Consider the following 14,381-nt stretch of genomic DNA (forward strand, 5'->3'; position numbering starts at 1 on the left):
CACCATTTTGTATTCACTGTAGTCAGTTCAGCTCAGGGGCTCCCTAAGTGATCATGGACACTGCCTTGCTGTATACCACCATCAGAAAACAGTTCACGAAATTCCAAAGGCAGGTCCTTCCCACGACCCCACCCAAATCCCACGCTTCTCCTCTTCTTTTATTTCCACAGATGGTACATCATGCTGTTGTATAAAACTGGAACTGAAATATTTTCCTGGTGAGAAGAGCCAACTTAAGGGCTAATGTCCTTGTCATTTCCTTAATAGCTCTCACTCAGGGTACTGCTGCTAGCCTCTGGGATATCTGTGTGTTCCCTCTCTCTTATGAAAGCAGGTACCAAGTTCTCTAGGACCCAGCCAACCACATCAGCTTAACAGGAGTCTCGTGTTGTACTAAGGACTCTCAGTTCTGAATATTATCTTCGTTGTACTCAAAATGTAAAGCCATGGTGATTGGCTAATTAACAGGAAGGATGGAGGAAATGATTTCTGTTCACTTCTTAATGGAGAAGTAATCAAAAGCTTGGAGCAACTAAGAAGTACCAGCTCCATTGTAATGGGTAATTATTAAGAAAAAGTACCGCCCTGCCATAGACTCTGTAAGCACCCGCTCCTTCCAAGTATCCTGTAAAGCATGATTCTTAAACTTGATTAGTTAACCAAATATATTTATGTATGTAAAACTCCCAATTACATAATGCCAATTTACAATAAAGTATTATCCCAATATTTCTAACCTCTCCGCACACCAGAAACACATCTGACACCATCTGGATCTCCTCCTCCACTCCCTCTTGCAGCTCCCAGGCTCCCTTTCCCTCCGCCCCTCCTTCTCTTAGCTCCTCCTCCTCTTTCCCCTCCAATCACGGGCCTCTCACTGCCTCAGTGTGAATGGATAATAAATATCTTGCAACACTCCATTCAAACATGTGCTACAGACTCACTCTCAGTAACTTTTACACCTTGCCCTCTTCTACCTTGGGTTCCACCGAATGGGGATTCTGCATCTTCTATACAAAAGGAACCCAGCTGATTCCATTACACACTCCTTTTGTTTATCCTTCCCAAACTCATCAGATATTAACTACGTATGTAAACAGGGTTGATCTTTGAATATCTATAAATTGTGTCCCGTGCACTGAATTAATGAAAACTGGAGGCAGGTAACGCAGTCAACAATCAGTTTCTCATAGAAAAAAGTCATAGGGGGCACTGTTGAGTGAAAAGAAACACTTCTGATCTCTAAACATTTCCTTTACATGTCCAGAGGGCACTTTGACATCCGGGACATAATTCATAGGTAGAGAAAAATACTACTGTGTTAGGAAGGGAGTTTCTAGAGAGCCAATGGCAAAGTCCCATCAGGACACACAGTGACCCATCAGAATGGAGGATACACAATCGTCATAAGAATGTTAGATACCAGCTGTGGAGCTGCATGTCTCAGAGATTATCTGTGGGTCTGCAGTGAAGCCACTCCAAGTCCCAGGAGGAGAAAGCCTGGGAGCAGGAAGAAGTGACTCTGGTCTGCCCCAACTTTATACCTTATGATCAGACGGCCTGAGGCAAACGAAGTCTGGAAGTGGCCCTGGACTAGCATGAGCCACAGGAGAAAGAGGTCAGAGGATAGTAACTGGGCAGGTCTGCGACAGCACGCAGGTTCCCGTAGCCCCATGCACCCTTTCCGTTTACATCCTTTGAAAACTGCTCCTCCTATTGCCTGCCTCTGCCGGGAAGAGCAACCGGCCCAGAGTGTACAAGTCACTTGCACCTTTGGGAACCAGTCATCATCACTCTATTGAATTTTCCTGTCTTGCTGGTACCTTTCTCAAGAACTATCATCCTTACACTGTTGATGGGAGTGGGTTACCGATTACCTTTCTTGGACCCAGCCTGGAAAATCAGATTATTTTTTTCCTGGGAATGTGTAGATTCAAGATTCGAAGTGGGCTCTATTGAGCACTAGATAGGCAATATTTAGAAATGTTTTAAAGAGGGCACTGTTGCAACACTGAGGCAAGACTCCATAACTGATGTTTGGTTTAGGTTCTTCACAGCATTAAATTTATAGCTTTACTCCTAAAAAAAAATTATAGCTTTACTGAGCCTCGGTAGTACACAGACAACTCTGGTCATTATAGTACGTCCTGTGCTATTGGACTGCCGGGGAGAAAGGGTGCAGTGGGGTTAATCATGTGATCTTTACATGCTTCTGTAAAGCCTTTCTGGCCTGATGAACATAGCTATACAAGGGCTAGACATTAGGAGAAGATGAATCCACACTGAGCATCCTAGCATAATGTATGTATGTGTGTGTGTGTGTGTGTGTGTGTGTGTGTATATATATATATATATATATGTATATATATATATATATATGTGGAACCTCTTGTTCCTGTGCTCATATTAGTCCAGGGGCCACCTTTGCACTTAGTTGCTACTTTAATCCATCTGATCATAGGGTTTCAAACTTGGGGTAAACCAGAAAACTATATATATATAAAATGTAAAAATTTATAAATGGGGTTATTATTACATTCTATGAATTAAGATAAGGACTTTACCATATATTCTTAGTGCATTATCTGTCATTATCACCTCAGAAAAGTACAGCATGATTTAAACAAATGGCATCTTCATCTGGTTTCCCATAATTCCAAGTCTTAATCCAGACATTACATAGCACTTTACAGGGAAGCTATGCAAAACCTGGAACTATTGCCTGCTAATCTCCTGAGGCTCCGATGTAGGTCAACTTGACTGTCAGGAGGGTGAGGAAGGTGAGGACACGACCAGATCAACACCATCTTATCTTGGATGCACAGAGGAAGATGCTGTGATAAGAAAGCCCTTAGCACTCTGTTCTGCAGTCCTACACAAGGGACATTCTTTCCTCTAAGTCCCAGGAAAATTGCTCTGGGAAAGCTTACATGGCTTTCTGAGCTAATGACATTATAAAGAGTAAAGAGAAAGGCACTGGCTGACCTTTGGGTGCGCAGTGAAGCCATGCCAAGTCCCAGAGAGAGAAACGGATTTTTGAATTCATTGGTTCTGAAGACTCCATCTGCTGCCTACCCTGGCAATGTCAGGGTATGTTTGCTATAACCCTGAGTAGATGGCCAGGTCTCTGTAGGAGTAAGGGTTCATTTATAACTTAGTCCCTTGGTCGCTAGAAGAATGGAGTTTCTGTCAGGCCAACCTCATTCACATTCTTATGAAGCATGCCCTGTGCCCCATAATATTTGCTTAAACACACACACACACACACACACACACACACACACTTTTTTAATTTAAGAGAACATAATAGCAGGTTAACTTTACAATTGAGTTAAAGGGGGAAAGGGGTACACCTTAAATCTATATATCTGAGTTGTAGGTAGTGGTGGCCTATGCCTTTAATTCCAGCACTTGGGAAGCTGGGGCAGGCAGATTTGTGAGTTTGAGGCCAGCCTGGCCTACAGAGAAATTTCTAGGATAGACAGGACCTTCACATACAAACCATGTCTCCCAAAACAAAGCATGTATGCATGTATACCACTTAGCAAGTGACTCTTTTAACCTGGAAGAATGCTCACTGGGGTTCCTAGCTATTGCCATGAAAACCAACATGGCTGTTTTTTCCTCATGCTACAGAGCTCTATGATGACACAGAGACCCATCAGAATGCAGGACATACAATAATGAAAACTTTACCGAGCCCTGGTTAGGTACCAGCCGTGGAGTGGCATTTCTTATAGATGATCTATGCTGAGGATACAGCTAAGTCATAGGGCACTTGTTCAGCAGTGAAATACCTAGGCTCCACCCCAGCACGGTATAAAATGAGTGTGGTGGTGTCTGCCTATACATTCTCCATTACATAACAAGCTGAAGGATAGCCTTGGCTATATGAACCCCATCTCAGCTCACCCATCCCCTTAAAGAGTGTAATCTTTACAACTGGCCATGAAAGAGAGACAGGCAGTTACGACAACATGACGGATGAGAGGAAGCAGAGGTGAGGGACAGTCAACCGGCACGTGGCTGCACAGTGTGTGAACCTAGGTCCACCCAGCTCCAGCACACATACTTCCCAGACCGCCTGTGACCGCCTCCATCCAGAGTGGCTGACAAAGCATGGTCCACCCCCCACCTTCTTTAATCTCATCTGGTACCATTGCCCTAATTTTGCCAGCTGCATGTTTATTTTTAAAAGGGAAGGCAGCATTTCCCCTCTGGAGACGGAGCTATAGTTCAGGACATGACTTCAAAAAACAGGCAAGCGGCCACAGAGAAGGAGCAACTTTGCTTGCCTTTCAAATCGGGGACATAGGCATTTCATTTCCTTAGTTCCCGTGCAACCACTGAGACATGACCATTGCACCAGCTGAAGTAGTTCTAGCCACTGTACAAATGACTCCCAAGTTTCATTACTTTAACCCTCAAGACACTTATTTCTTACTTATGTAACTGTTGAACACAAACTTGCAAAAAGCTGGGAGCTAAGGGTTTGAGGCGCACCTCCCAGGGACCAGAGTCGCATGACTTTCTTCCCTCTGAAGTGGAAGAAGCCTCTACAGAGCTTCCTACCCTTGCTTTGTGATGCTCCCGCACCTGCCATGCCACACCTTGCCAAGGGTTCCTGTCTGCCAAGGCCACCGACAAAGTCCTGCTTGGTTCAGGGCTCATTTCCCAGCACCTGTGGACCTTCCTCCTTTCCTGTTATCTGTCACAGAGTTTTGACACTTCTGACCACAAAGGAGAATTTAAAGCAGAAGTGATCTCGAAGAGTACAGGAGGTAGATTACAATAGCTTCCACGGGCACTGCCACTAACTAGTGGCATCTCTGGGCAGTTTGCTAAGCCCACATATGGGCTCCACTGAGAATTCCGCCAGGAGTTGAGGAAATGAGGCACAGTTTCCCTGGCTCCTTCTCAAGTTGTTCTCAGGTCTTGAGGTCTCCCTTAGGGATTAATTTTGATTTCAGAAGAGAGGTTTGCCTTCTATGGTTAAGAGACAGAGATACATGCTCAAGAGCCTGCAAATTTGGCAACTCTAGTCTATCACTGAATATAACTAGTGCCTTCCTGTACCATTCCTTCAAAGGGGCCTGGGTAAGAGCTCCTTTTCCTCTCTACTTGCCTGCATGTTTGCTCCACAAACCCACTGCCAAGGGCAGAAGAGCTACCCACACTGGACAGTGAGAGCGTTTGCTTTCAGGGTGCTGATACTTGGAGAAGCTGCCTACACTGGGAGAACAGAAGAACGTTCTCTGCCTGGAACCCACATACCCTTGGTCAATGGCCCTTGCTTGCGATCTGGGGTTCTCATTCCCAGCAGCTCAGCCTCCTATAACCTCAGTGAGCCCCTGAACCATGAGTCCTGGCAGCTCATCCGGAGTCACAAGGCTTATCTCTATGCTCTTTAATGACTCACACTCCATTTCATACACTCTTTGGCCAGTGAGAGAGTCAGTGGGTTAAGGTACTTGTCTCTAAGTTTGACTACCTGAGTTCAAGCTCTGGGGCCCACCAAGTGGAAGGAGAAAACCAACTCCTAAAAGCTGTCCTCCAGTCTCCACATGTGTGCCCTTGCATGAGCACCACCAACAGGCAAACGCATTTATGTAAAAAAAAAAAAAGTCTGTCTGGCAGTATCTATAAGGGCGACAAAGAACGTGGCCCCTCATTCGCAGGTGTGCTTCATGTCATGTGATCCTCAGAAATGTTTCTCAGTGAAAGTCAGTGCTGAAAGGATGGACGCCCACATAAATGAGCCAACGAGCAGCGACCAAGTGAAGAATGCACGAGAGGGGACCGGAGCGAGTGGATGAAAGACAGGTGCAGGACGGCAGCCAGTATGCATGCTCCCTTTCTCTGCAAACAAAACCCTTCTTCTAGTTAGGCACATAATGAAAAGAATGTATTTATTGCCTTCCTTTGAAAATAGACACATCCAAAGTCCCGTGGCTATATCGCATATAAGAACCAGGATCTTGGAAAATCTCAAAGAGAACCCTGAAAGAAGTGCTGCATGTTCTTTTGACCCTTTGCCTTGTTCCACATTTTTTGTGGCATGAAAAATATGATGGTTTTGAGCTCAGCAGCCACACTGCATAATTAGGTAAGTTCTGGGACAGTTAAGCTAAAATATGGGAGAATTCTAGGCTTCTGATGACCATGGTGCCACACCCCACACTATCTTCCTTTTGGATTTGCTGTATGTAGGGAAGAGAGAAATTTACTTTCTATATATTGTTGTTTTGTGCTTGTTATTTTGTTAAATAAACCTGAACCTAGTGTTAAGCAACAAAAGACTTAAAGGTTAGAGCCAAAGGCAGTCCTAAAATTGAGGGTCCCCTCTGTCTCATGCACATGCCCCCCAAAAGCCAACTCAAAACTGTAACATGGAGTCAGAGAATACTGATCCTTTAAAAAAGACAATAAAAATGATCCAAATGTCCTAGGCTGGTAGAGAGAATATCCTGTGCAAGGCACAACAGTGCTGGGAAATGTCACTAGGGACACTGCTGGGAACAGAAGAGCCTGGCACATTCATGCTGTTAACAGCTCTGCATTTCAACAGCAAAACTTGTCATCTACGGAGTGGACCATGTCGGGGTAGGTCTTACCTCCATCAGGGAGTGCCAGTGCGCAATGGGCTTCCGAGGATACGACAGCATCTCACTCCAGTGGTCCCTGCCCAGCCGTTCAGCCTCGTTGCCTACTTGGCACACGCCGATGACCTCATTGTGACCTACACTGTGAAAATGGGCCACAACAGTTTTTTCTTAAAATTTTGGTATGCAGAGGTAAAAAGCAGCAGTTCTCAACCCCTGGATCATGACCCCTTGGGGAGGGGTTGTCATACATCAGATAGCCTACAAACTGGATATTTACATTATGATATATAACAGTAGCAAGATTACAGTTATAAAAGAACAACAAAATAATTTTATGGTTGGGGGGTCACCACAGTGTGAGGAACTGTATTAAAGGGTCATAGCAACAGGAAGGTTGAGAACCCCTGAATGAAAGCAACAGCTTAAATGGGTGGAGGAAATTTGGAAGTGGTGGGCTATTTCTTAAAAACTACTTCTCTAATTTAAAACTACAATCCAAGCTAAATATCAGAAAGACCTAAGGATCAATACTGTAAGTTTCTTAATGCTGGAATGAGTTCATTTGCTCAAAGAACTTCTTAATTTGAGCTAATGATACTGTGTCTGGTTCTGGAAGCCGGCTTCCAGACTTATGGGATGAAAAGGAACCCGTAGGGAGGAATGATGTATAATCCATTCAATTCCCGCAAGAGGCGACCAAGGATGGTGTGGGGAGGCCGGCGGGGAGGGCTCCAAGGATGGTGTGGGGAGGCCGGTGGGGAGGGCTCCAAGGATGGTGTGGGGAGGCCGGCAGGGAGGGCTCCAAGGATGGTGTGGGGAGGCTGGCCGGCCAGGAGGGCTCCAAGGATGGTGTGGTGAAGCTGGTGGGGAGGGCTCCGAGGATGGTGTGGGGAGGCTGGCCGGCGGGAGGGCTCCTGGGCCTCCCTGCTCCTTGTTTCATTAGAGACTGCTGCCATCCTCTACTGTCCATCTTTTCCTATGCTCAGCTTTGGTTCATTGAGCCAACTTGAGTTTTTAACTGTGATAGATACCCCGTTCCTTAAACTTAGGACTGAAACTTTCTGAGATTAGGTCTCTGAATTGAGTCTTTTTACTTTCTCCTTAGGTGGGGAAAAGTCCCTTGAAATAACTGGAAGGATGTAGCCTATCCTTGGACTCTTCAGGATAACCTCTTTTTCCTCCCAGAAAAGACTTCTAGTCTATTTGCCTGGGGAGAAGAAGAGGTGGGAATGGACTCTCTGGGATAGAAAGTCTGTGCTCATGAAAATCCGATGCTTTCAGAGGCCCTGTGCATATGACCATGGGTTTTCCAGGACGCTGTCATGAGTTTACTAGTAACTGAATTGATGCAGAGATCACATAATAAGATTTGTTGATGCAGGAACCTTGGCAAAAGCTTGGGAAGTGCTGCCCTAGCCTTCTACAGCTGGTGGGCAGCATCCCCTCCTGGGACTGGACACCATGGCTGTATGTGTCTAGAGACATGGCAAGGTCTATGCCTAGCATGGACTGTCACACTCAGGGGCCACTGAGTCAGAAGACAAGGTGTGCTTCATGTTGGGATCTACTGGAAAGCATTGAGGTCACTAAGGCTGCTGTGCTGACATTTCAGAGGTAGATGGAAACATTTTTAGCTACAAATAATATTTGTAAGATTATATTAGAAGTCAGACTGATTTTTTTCTTTTATAATTGTGTCCAGACCACGTGGGAGGTTTCTAATTAAAAAGAGACTTTGCATTTCAGTCTAATGACTGGTTTAACATGTATAATTCCCTGTTGGTACTTCCTTTGCATATTAAAATGACTGTTTTTCAAATCTGTCCTTTAAATACACAATTGGCTACAATGCAGGCTATAAATATCTCCTCTGTGCTGTATTAATTAAAAAGTCTAGCATCTTATACATTTTAATGTACCCTGTCATCCATACTGATTCTAGCATTTTCAAGAGAACATTTCTGTGTTTGCTTTCAGACTTAAGTGGATGGAAATGATCTTTATTAAACAGTGCAAGAAGGAAAAAAAAAAGATCGAAGTTATATATTTAGAAACGTTGGTGGTATGGCTAAAGTAATCATTCTGTGTTTTGGGTAGGAGCTTTCCACTAAAGGAGTCGGGACTTCTCAATGAAAACCAAGACCTGTGGGACTGTAGTTCTTCATAGAGAGATACCAGGAAGTGTGCAGAAATAGGAAGGGGAAAGGTAGCATGGGGGAGGGTGGAGAAGAAAGGGGGAGAGGAGAGATGGGGATAGTAGAAGTACTATAGTAACAGGGTTCTGCACTACGGTCTGCACGACATGACTCCCTGTCAGGCTGCTTCCTGTATACTGCCCTTTCAGTCACCATCTCCTGGGACCCCAGCTGAGCTCCCTAGTGTGGTTGCTCCTGTGGCTGCTCCCTAATCTGCCCATTTTGCTCAGAGAACAGTGAGACTGCACAGAGAGAGAGTTCCTGACATCTCACCGGTCGTAGTCCATGACAGCGATGGACAAGTGGATCTGGTCGATGCTCTCGGGAGGGACGTCGAAGACTATGGCTTCATTGTAAACGGGATTAAGCGTGTTCCTCTTGGTGGATGTTTTCCTCTTCTTCAGTCTCCTGCCGTCACACATCAGTGAGACTTTCACGTAGGGATCTGCACAGGCATGAGAACAGGGCACTGTGAGGACAGACGGAGATGCTGGGAATGTGTGGCTAGTGCAGGAAGACTCCCCTTCTCTGTCTGGAGTCTAGAGTTTGAGGATTTTAATTCATGTGATACGTGATGTGGGCAGTGACTACTTAGAACAATTAAGTTATTCATTCGAGGAAAAGCACAGGACACTGTCTCCTCAAAATTCATGAAATTTAAAAATAGGGTGAAAACATCTGTTACCAAATTAGAAAATATGCCAACCAGAATTCAGGACCAGCCTGCCTGTGAAAGGAAGAAAATCAGACATCTCCAAGGAGTGGGAGACAAGACTCAGTACCCCAACTTTGAGCTACCCATGGAAATCTTTGCTTAAAGGTTGGGCCTTTAAGCGGGGGAATGCTTCTAGTTCTGCAAGTTCTGAATTCCCAGAGAATGGGGCAGCCTGTGTGCATGAATGGCCTAAAGTACTGGGAACTCCTGGAAATGTGTTTGCAAAGGGAGAAGCTGTTCATCAATGACAGAGGACAGGACATTCATAGCATAACCAAGGCAGAGTGGCAGGTGACAAGGCTGGCTGCTTTCTGGAGGGGACGCTTCTCGTCCCATGTATCTCTCAGTACCATGCAGCTCAAAAGGGAGTCCAATATCTCTCTGCTTAACTACAAGCCACCCTGACTCCTTATCCCTTCCAGAAAGTACTTTAAGCTAGAAGAGCTATATCCATTTTTTTTCTTGCTTAGAACCAGCCAGGAGTACAGAACAGAATATATCAACATGCTGGAGTAAACGTCAGTCAGGAACAAGCTTGCCATGCCAGCGTAAGACTCGAGTTAGATTCTACCTTCCAGGTATGCACCTGCAATTGGTGGGTGGCATGCACTCATAATCCCAGGGCAAAGGAAGTAGAGACAAGACAATTCCTGGCAGTCCCTGTGCAGCCATAGCCTAACCATGGATCCCAGGTCTCAACGAGAGAACCTTTCTCAAAAATCAAAGTCAGGGGTGGTACTTACTCCAAGATGTTGATATTTCTAGATGTTGATATTTCTATGTTCTATACTCCAGGTTGTTTCTAATCAAGGAAAAAAAAGGTACAGATCCTCTGGCTTGAAGTACCTTCCAGAAGGGGTAAGGGGTCAGGGAGGGCATCATGTAGTTAGGTACAAAGATACAGGGCTCCGTTCTTGCTGAACAGTAGTGAAGGGCTAGTGAGAAATCATTCATGGGGAATGACTCCAAAGGCTGACCTCTGGCATTTATGTCTATGTGCATACAAAGGTACGTACATGCATAGGTGTGTGTACACACACACACACACACACACACACACGAATGCACATGTGTACATCCCAGCAACAACAAAAGAATACATTGTATCTCAAGCTCTTTGAGTTCAGTGACCACAAGCCAGTGTTCTGTGTGATTCTGATCACGTGGCCAAAACTGATATGAATGTGCACACTATGAACTACACAATGAGACATTTTGTGTCAGGGTTTACAATATATTTACAAAATATGTTTGGTTCACTGAGAAAAAAAACCCCACAAGCTATGTTCATGTTTATAAGGAGTCAGAATTGTCTCTAATCTTCAGTGAGCCTAAGATAATGAAGTCAGAGGAAAGGCCTAACAGGGTAGACCACCTCAGCACATTCAAACTCTAGGCTGAGTCCCAATTATGGCAAAGGAAAGGCTCAAGAGTCAAGTAACATCATGTAGCATCTTAATACACCACACACTTCTATGGTCTTACACATATTAATTCAGCTAATCACTCAACACCTCAATGGGCCAGACACTAATCTGCAGCATTCTCACTTACTCTCACTTTACAGATGGGAATCTGGAGCCTAGAGTGGTTAAGTGACTTGTCCAAGGTCACACAGCACTTAGAGGTGGTAGGAACATGATTAAACCTAGGCAATCCAGACCCAAGGTACCGTAAGAGGAACTAGGTAACGTGCTGAATTAGAACCAGAGAACGTCCTACCTGATGCTCCTGTTATGTCCATCGCCTTTAGATTCCTTGCTTTTATGATGGTGATGGTTAGCCTGCCAGCCGTTGGAAGATAGCAGAGTGAGAACATAAGCTCGCCCAGATCCACATTATCCTGTTCAAAAAGCACAGAGCAAAACATTAGCAAGTGTCCTCAGCCCATGGACAGGAGGCTCAGCTGCAGGCCATGTTAGTAAGGCCATTTTTCCCTTTCATTCAGCTCAGGACACAGAAACTCCACCCTTGTACTGGGGTGGCTCTACATCTATGGAAGCACAACTCTTTGTTGATAGCAGAGCGGAGGAGGCTGTCCACAGACAGCCACCACACACACAACCCACATGTACAACTTCATATAGGCTCTGCAGCATTCTCAAAGTGTTCCTGTATGTGGTTCTACTCATATGTTTGTGAGAGTCATGGTTCTCAGCACAAAGCCACGCAAAAGGAGCCTCACGGCACGGGGCTGGTCACCCCAGCAGAGCTCAGAGATTCTGCTTACAACACCACTCGGCTTTCTGTGGTCTTTCCAGCAGGCTTCACTCCAATGCTATGCTTACCCCTCTACACAGAGCCCTCAAATGAGCCGGACTATCTCCACACACTCCTGCGGAACCCAGTCACCCCCATACTCTATACCGCCATGTGCACCTTAGGATACTGCAAATAACCTCTGTAGTTGAATAGCAGGTTGTTCCACGAGCTCAAAGAATCTTTTAGCCCCTCTTTAAGTCTGGACAAGACTGCTGCATGATCATGGTAGTGGCAGCCTCTGACCTCATGTTCCCACATGACTGGACACACTGGGACACAAACCTAGGCCTGCACAGTACCCAGGCAGGGAGTAAAGGTCAGAAGCCAGACTTAGGGAGCCCTGCTGTTTGCTACTCAAGATCCCACTTAGCTCCACCCCATCTTGGTCTCAACGAGCTCCCATTCCCTCTACTGGGATACTGTGGAAGACAGCTCCTTGGGCAATATACAGCCAATCCAAATAGGTCAGAAAATATGAATCTCTCTTTTTTTCTTAAAGCCCAGGAGAGTGTAACTAGGAAAAGGGGGGAAAAAGCCAGTTCATTTAGTTTCAATTTCTGTGAGACACCTGAGGTTATAGATGTGGGTGCCTGTGTCTAATTAATACGGTTTCATAGTGACAATGCTTTGGGGACTTGGGTTCTAGCCCTAACATCTACAGCCTCCCCTCCCCTTCTGGATTCTTGGAGGATGCTTCTATTTTTAGAAGCACAGATTCAGCTTTGGAAGGTCACCTTGCCAACCTCCTGCCTTGACTGCTGCCACGGGAGGAGGAGGTAAAGGGATCTGTTTGGTAGCTAAGGCAGATGGATTGGTCTGTGCCTTCAAGCATCGCCTGGCTCATGCAAATAAATCACGTTCCCTTGCAGCCCAGTCTGTCCTGGTTTCTGGGGCCTTGGCCCTAGGAGACCTGGGTGGCCAGGCCTTTCCCTGTGGTAAGAGGTTGGGGAGCATTGTACTGGAGTGAGGTTTCACAAATGGCAAGTTCTTGCTGCTGTGTGGTGCTGTGTTCACTTGTGCAGGCGCTCAAGCCTCCCTTTGCTTTCTACACCCCAGTCCACCCCTGGTTCCCTGAATTCTATTCTCCCTCTGCACAGTACCTTGCTCTCTGTCCTGCCTCATCCTGCCCAGAGAATTCCAATTTGAGAAAGTAATTCTGAAAGTGGCCAAAATCATTCCCATGAAGGTTCCATAATCAATTCTTTCAGCACATATTTCCCGAGGGCTCACACTGTGTACCTCACTCATGAAAGTCTTGCAATGGGAAATACACTCTTTCCTGGCTTTCCAGGCACAGAGTTAGATGTGAAGTGTCAGATTCCTTCTGTACTAAGTATGTGGAGTTGTGGGTTTTTTTCCCCACCATGAATCCCATTCATAAATATTTCTTTTGTAAGACTGTATACTCATGAGTTGAAAGGAAATAACAAAACTCTCAGGCTAAAATCCACAATTATATTTTTAAAAACATGTAAGCGAAACAAATAATTTATCAAAGCAAACATTTTTGATCTGCAAGTGATTTAAAAAGAAATCTTGTGTGTGATGTGGCTCTGCACTTGTCTAGTATGCAACACAAACACCAGGGGCGGTGGGACACTCTCAACACTTGGGAAGTAGAGGCAGGAGGATCAGATTTAAGGTCTTCCTTGGCCACATAAGGACTTCAAAAGCAGGCTAGGCTACATGAGACCATGTCTCAAAAAAAGAAATCAGTGTGTGTGCATTTTCTAAAATTTTACTTATGGGATTATTTATCTATAAAATAATTGCATAAAGACGCTGCTGAAATAATGGCTCAGTGCATGCTACTCTTCTAGAAGGCCAGAGTTCAATTCCCAGCACCCACATCAGGAGGCTCACAGCTCCAGGGGAACCGATGTCTCCCCACCTGCATTTGTGTGTATAAATTGATGTGCTTGCACACATGTTTGCACACACAAAACTTAAAATGAGTATTAAAGTACAAAATGACAATAAGATTCAAAAACTGAAAGATTTAAGTAAAGCAGTAAAAAAAAAAATCTTCCTTTCCCATATATACCACCTAATGCCACACCTCCTCAGAGGAACACTGTGAATAATTATTATGTCATTCATCCATTCATCATTTTTTCATTTACTCCTTTATATTAATTTCATTTTATCCGTGTGTGTGTGTGTGTGTGTATACCATGTGTCTGGTGTCCATGGAAATCAGAAGAAGGCAATGCACTGGTCCCTTGGAAATGGAATTAGAGATGGTTGTGGACTACCATGTAGATGCTGAGAACTGAACCTATGTCCTCTGCAAGAGCAACAAGTGCTTTTGAACCACTGGGTCATCTCACCATCCCCTCATTTCTTTAATCTGAGAGCACCTATTTTGGCTATAAGTTCAGTATTGTTCTCTCAGAGTCTTGGGGCTGAATCTGCAATAGGAACTCAGAGTCATCATCCCTTGAGGGGCTAGGACAGTGCTGCATTTCATGGTAATGTTGCTTTTCCCCATCAGCTGATGCAGGTTTGGGATGTAGAACCTGCAGATCTCTCTGTGTGTGGACATTCCCTTGAATCAGTGCTTCCCAACCAGAAGTGAATGTACTCCTCTGCTTATTTGATGCA

The 14,381-nt window shown here is 45.0% G+C and overlaps 1 protein-coding gene across 2 annotated transcripts in view; it reads right to left on the reverse strand.

The window, feature by feature from the left end:
* Syt9 (synaptotagmin 9) overlaps positions 1-14,381 on the reverse strand; it is a 170,235-nt gene that overhangs the window by 42,291 nt on the left and 113,563 nt on the right. Inside the window, exons 4-6 of one of the 2 annotated variants that reach the window (XM_052155304.1) lie at positions 11,238-11,358; positions 9,074-9,245; positions 6,615-6,744 (exon numbers count right to left, since the gene is read on the reverse strand). In XM_052155304.1, the coding sequence (XP_052011264.1) occupies positions 6,615-6,744; positions 9,074-9,245; positions 11,238-11,358 (423 nt within the window). Of the gene's footprint in view, positions 1-6,614; positions 6,745-9,073; positions 9,246-11,237; positions 11,359-14,381 lie in introns of those variants that run through there. The other variant, XM_052155308.1, reaches the window with a different exon arrangement.

The sequence above is a fragment of the Apodemus sylvaticus genome, chromosome 1 (genome assembly GCF_947179515.1).
Source record: "Apodemus sylvaticus chromosome 1, mApoSyl1.1, whole genome shotgun sequence".
In the NCBI taxonomy this organism is placed as follows: domain Eukaryota; kingdom Metazoa; phylum Chordata; class Mammalia; order Rodentia; family Muridae; genus Apodemus; species Apodemus sylvaticus.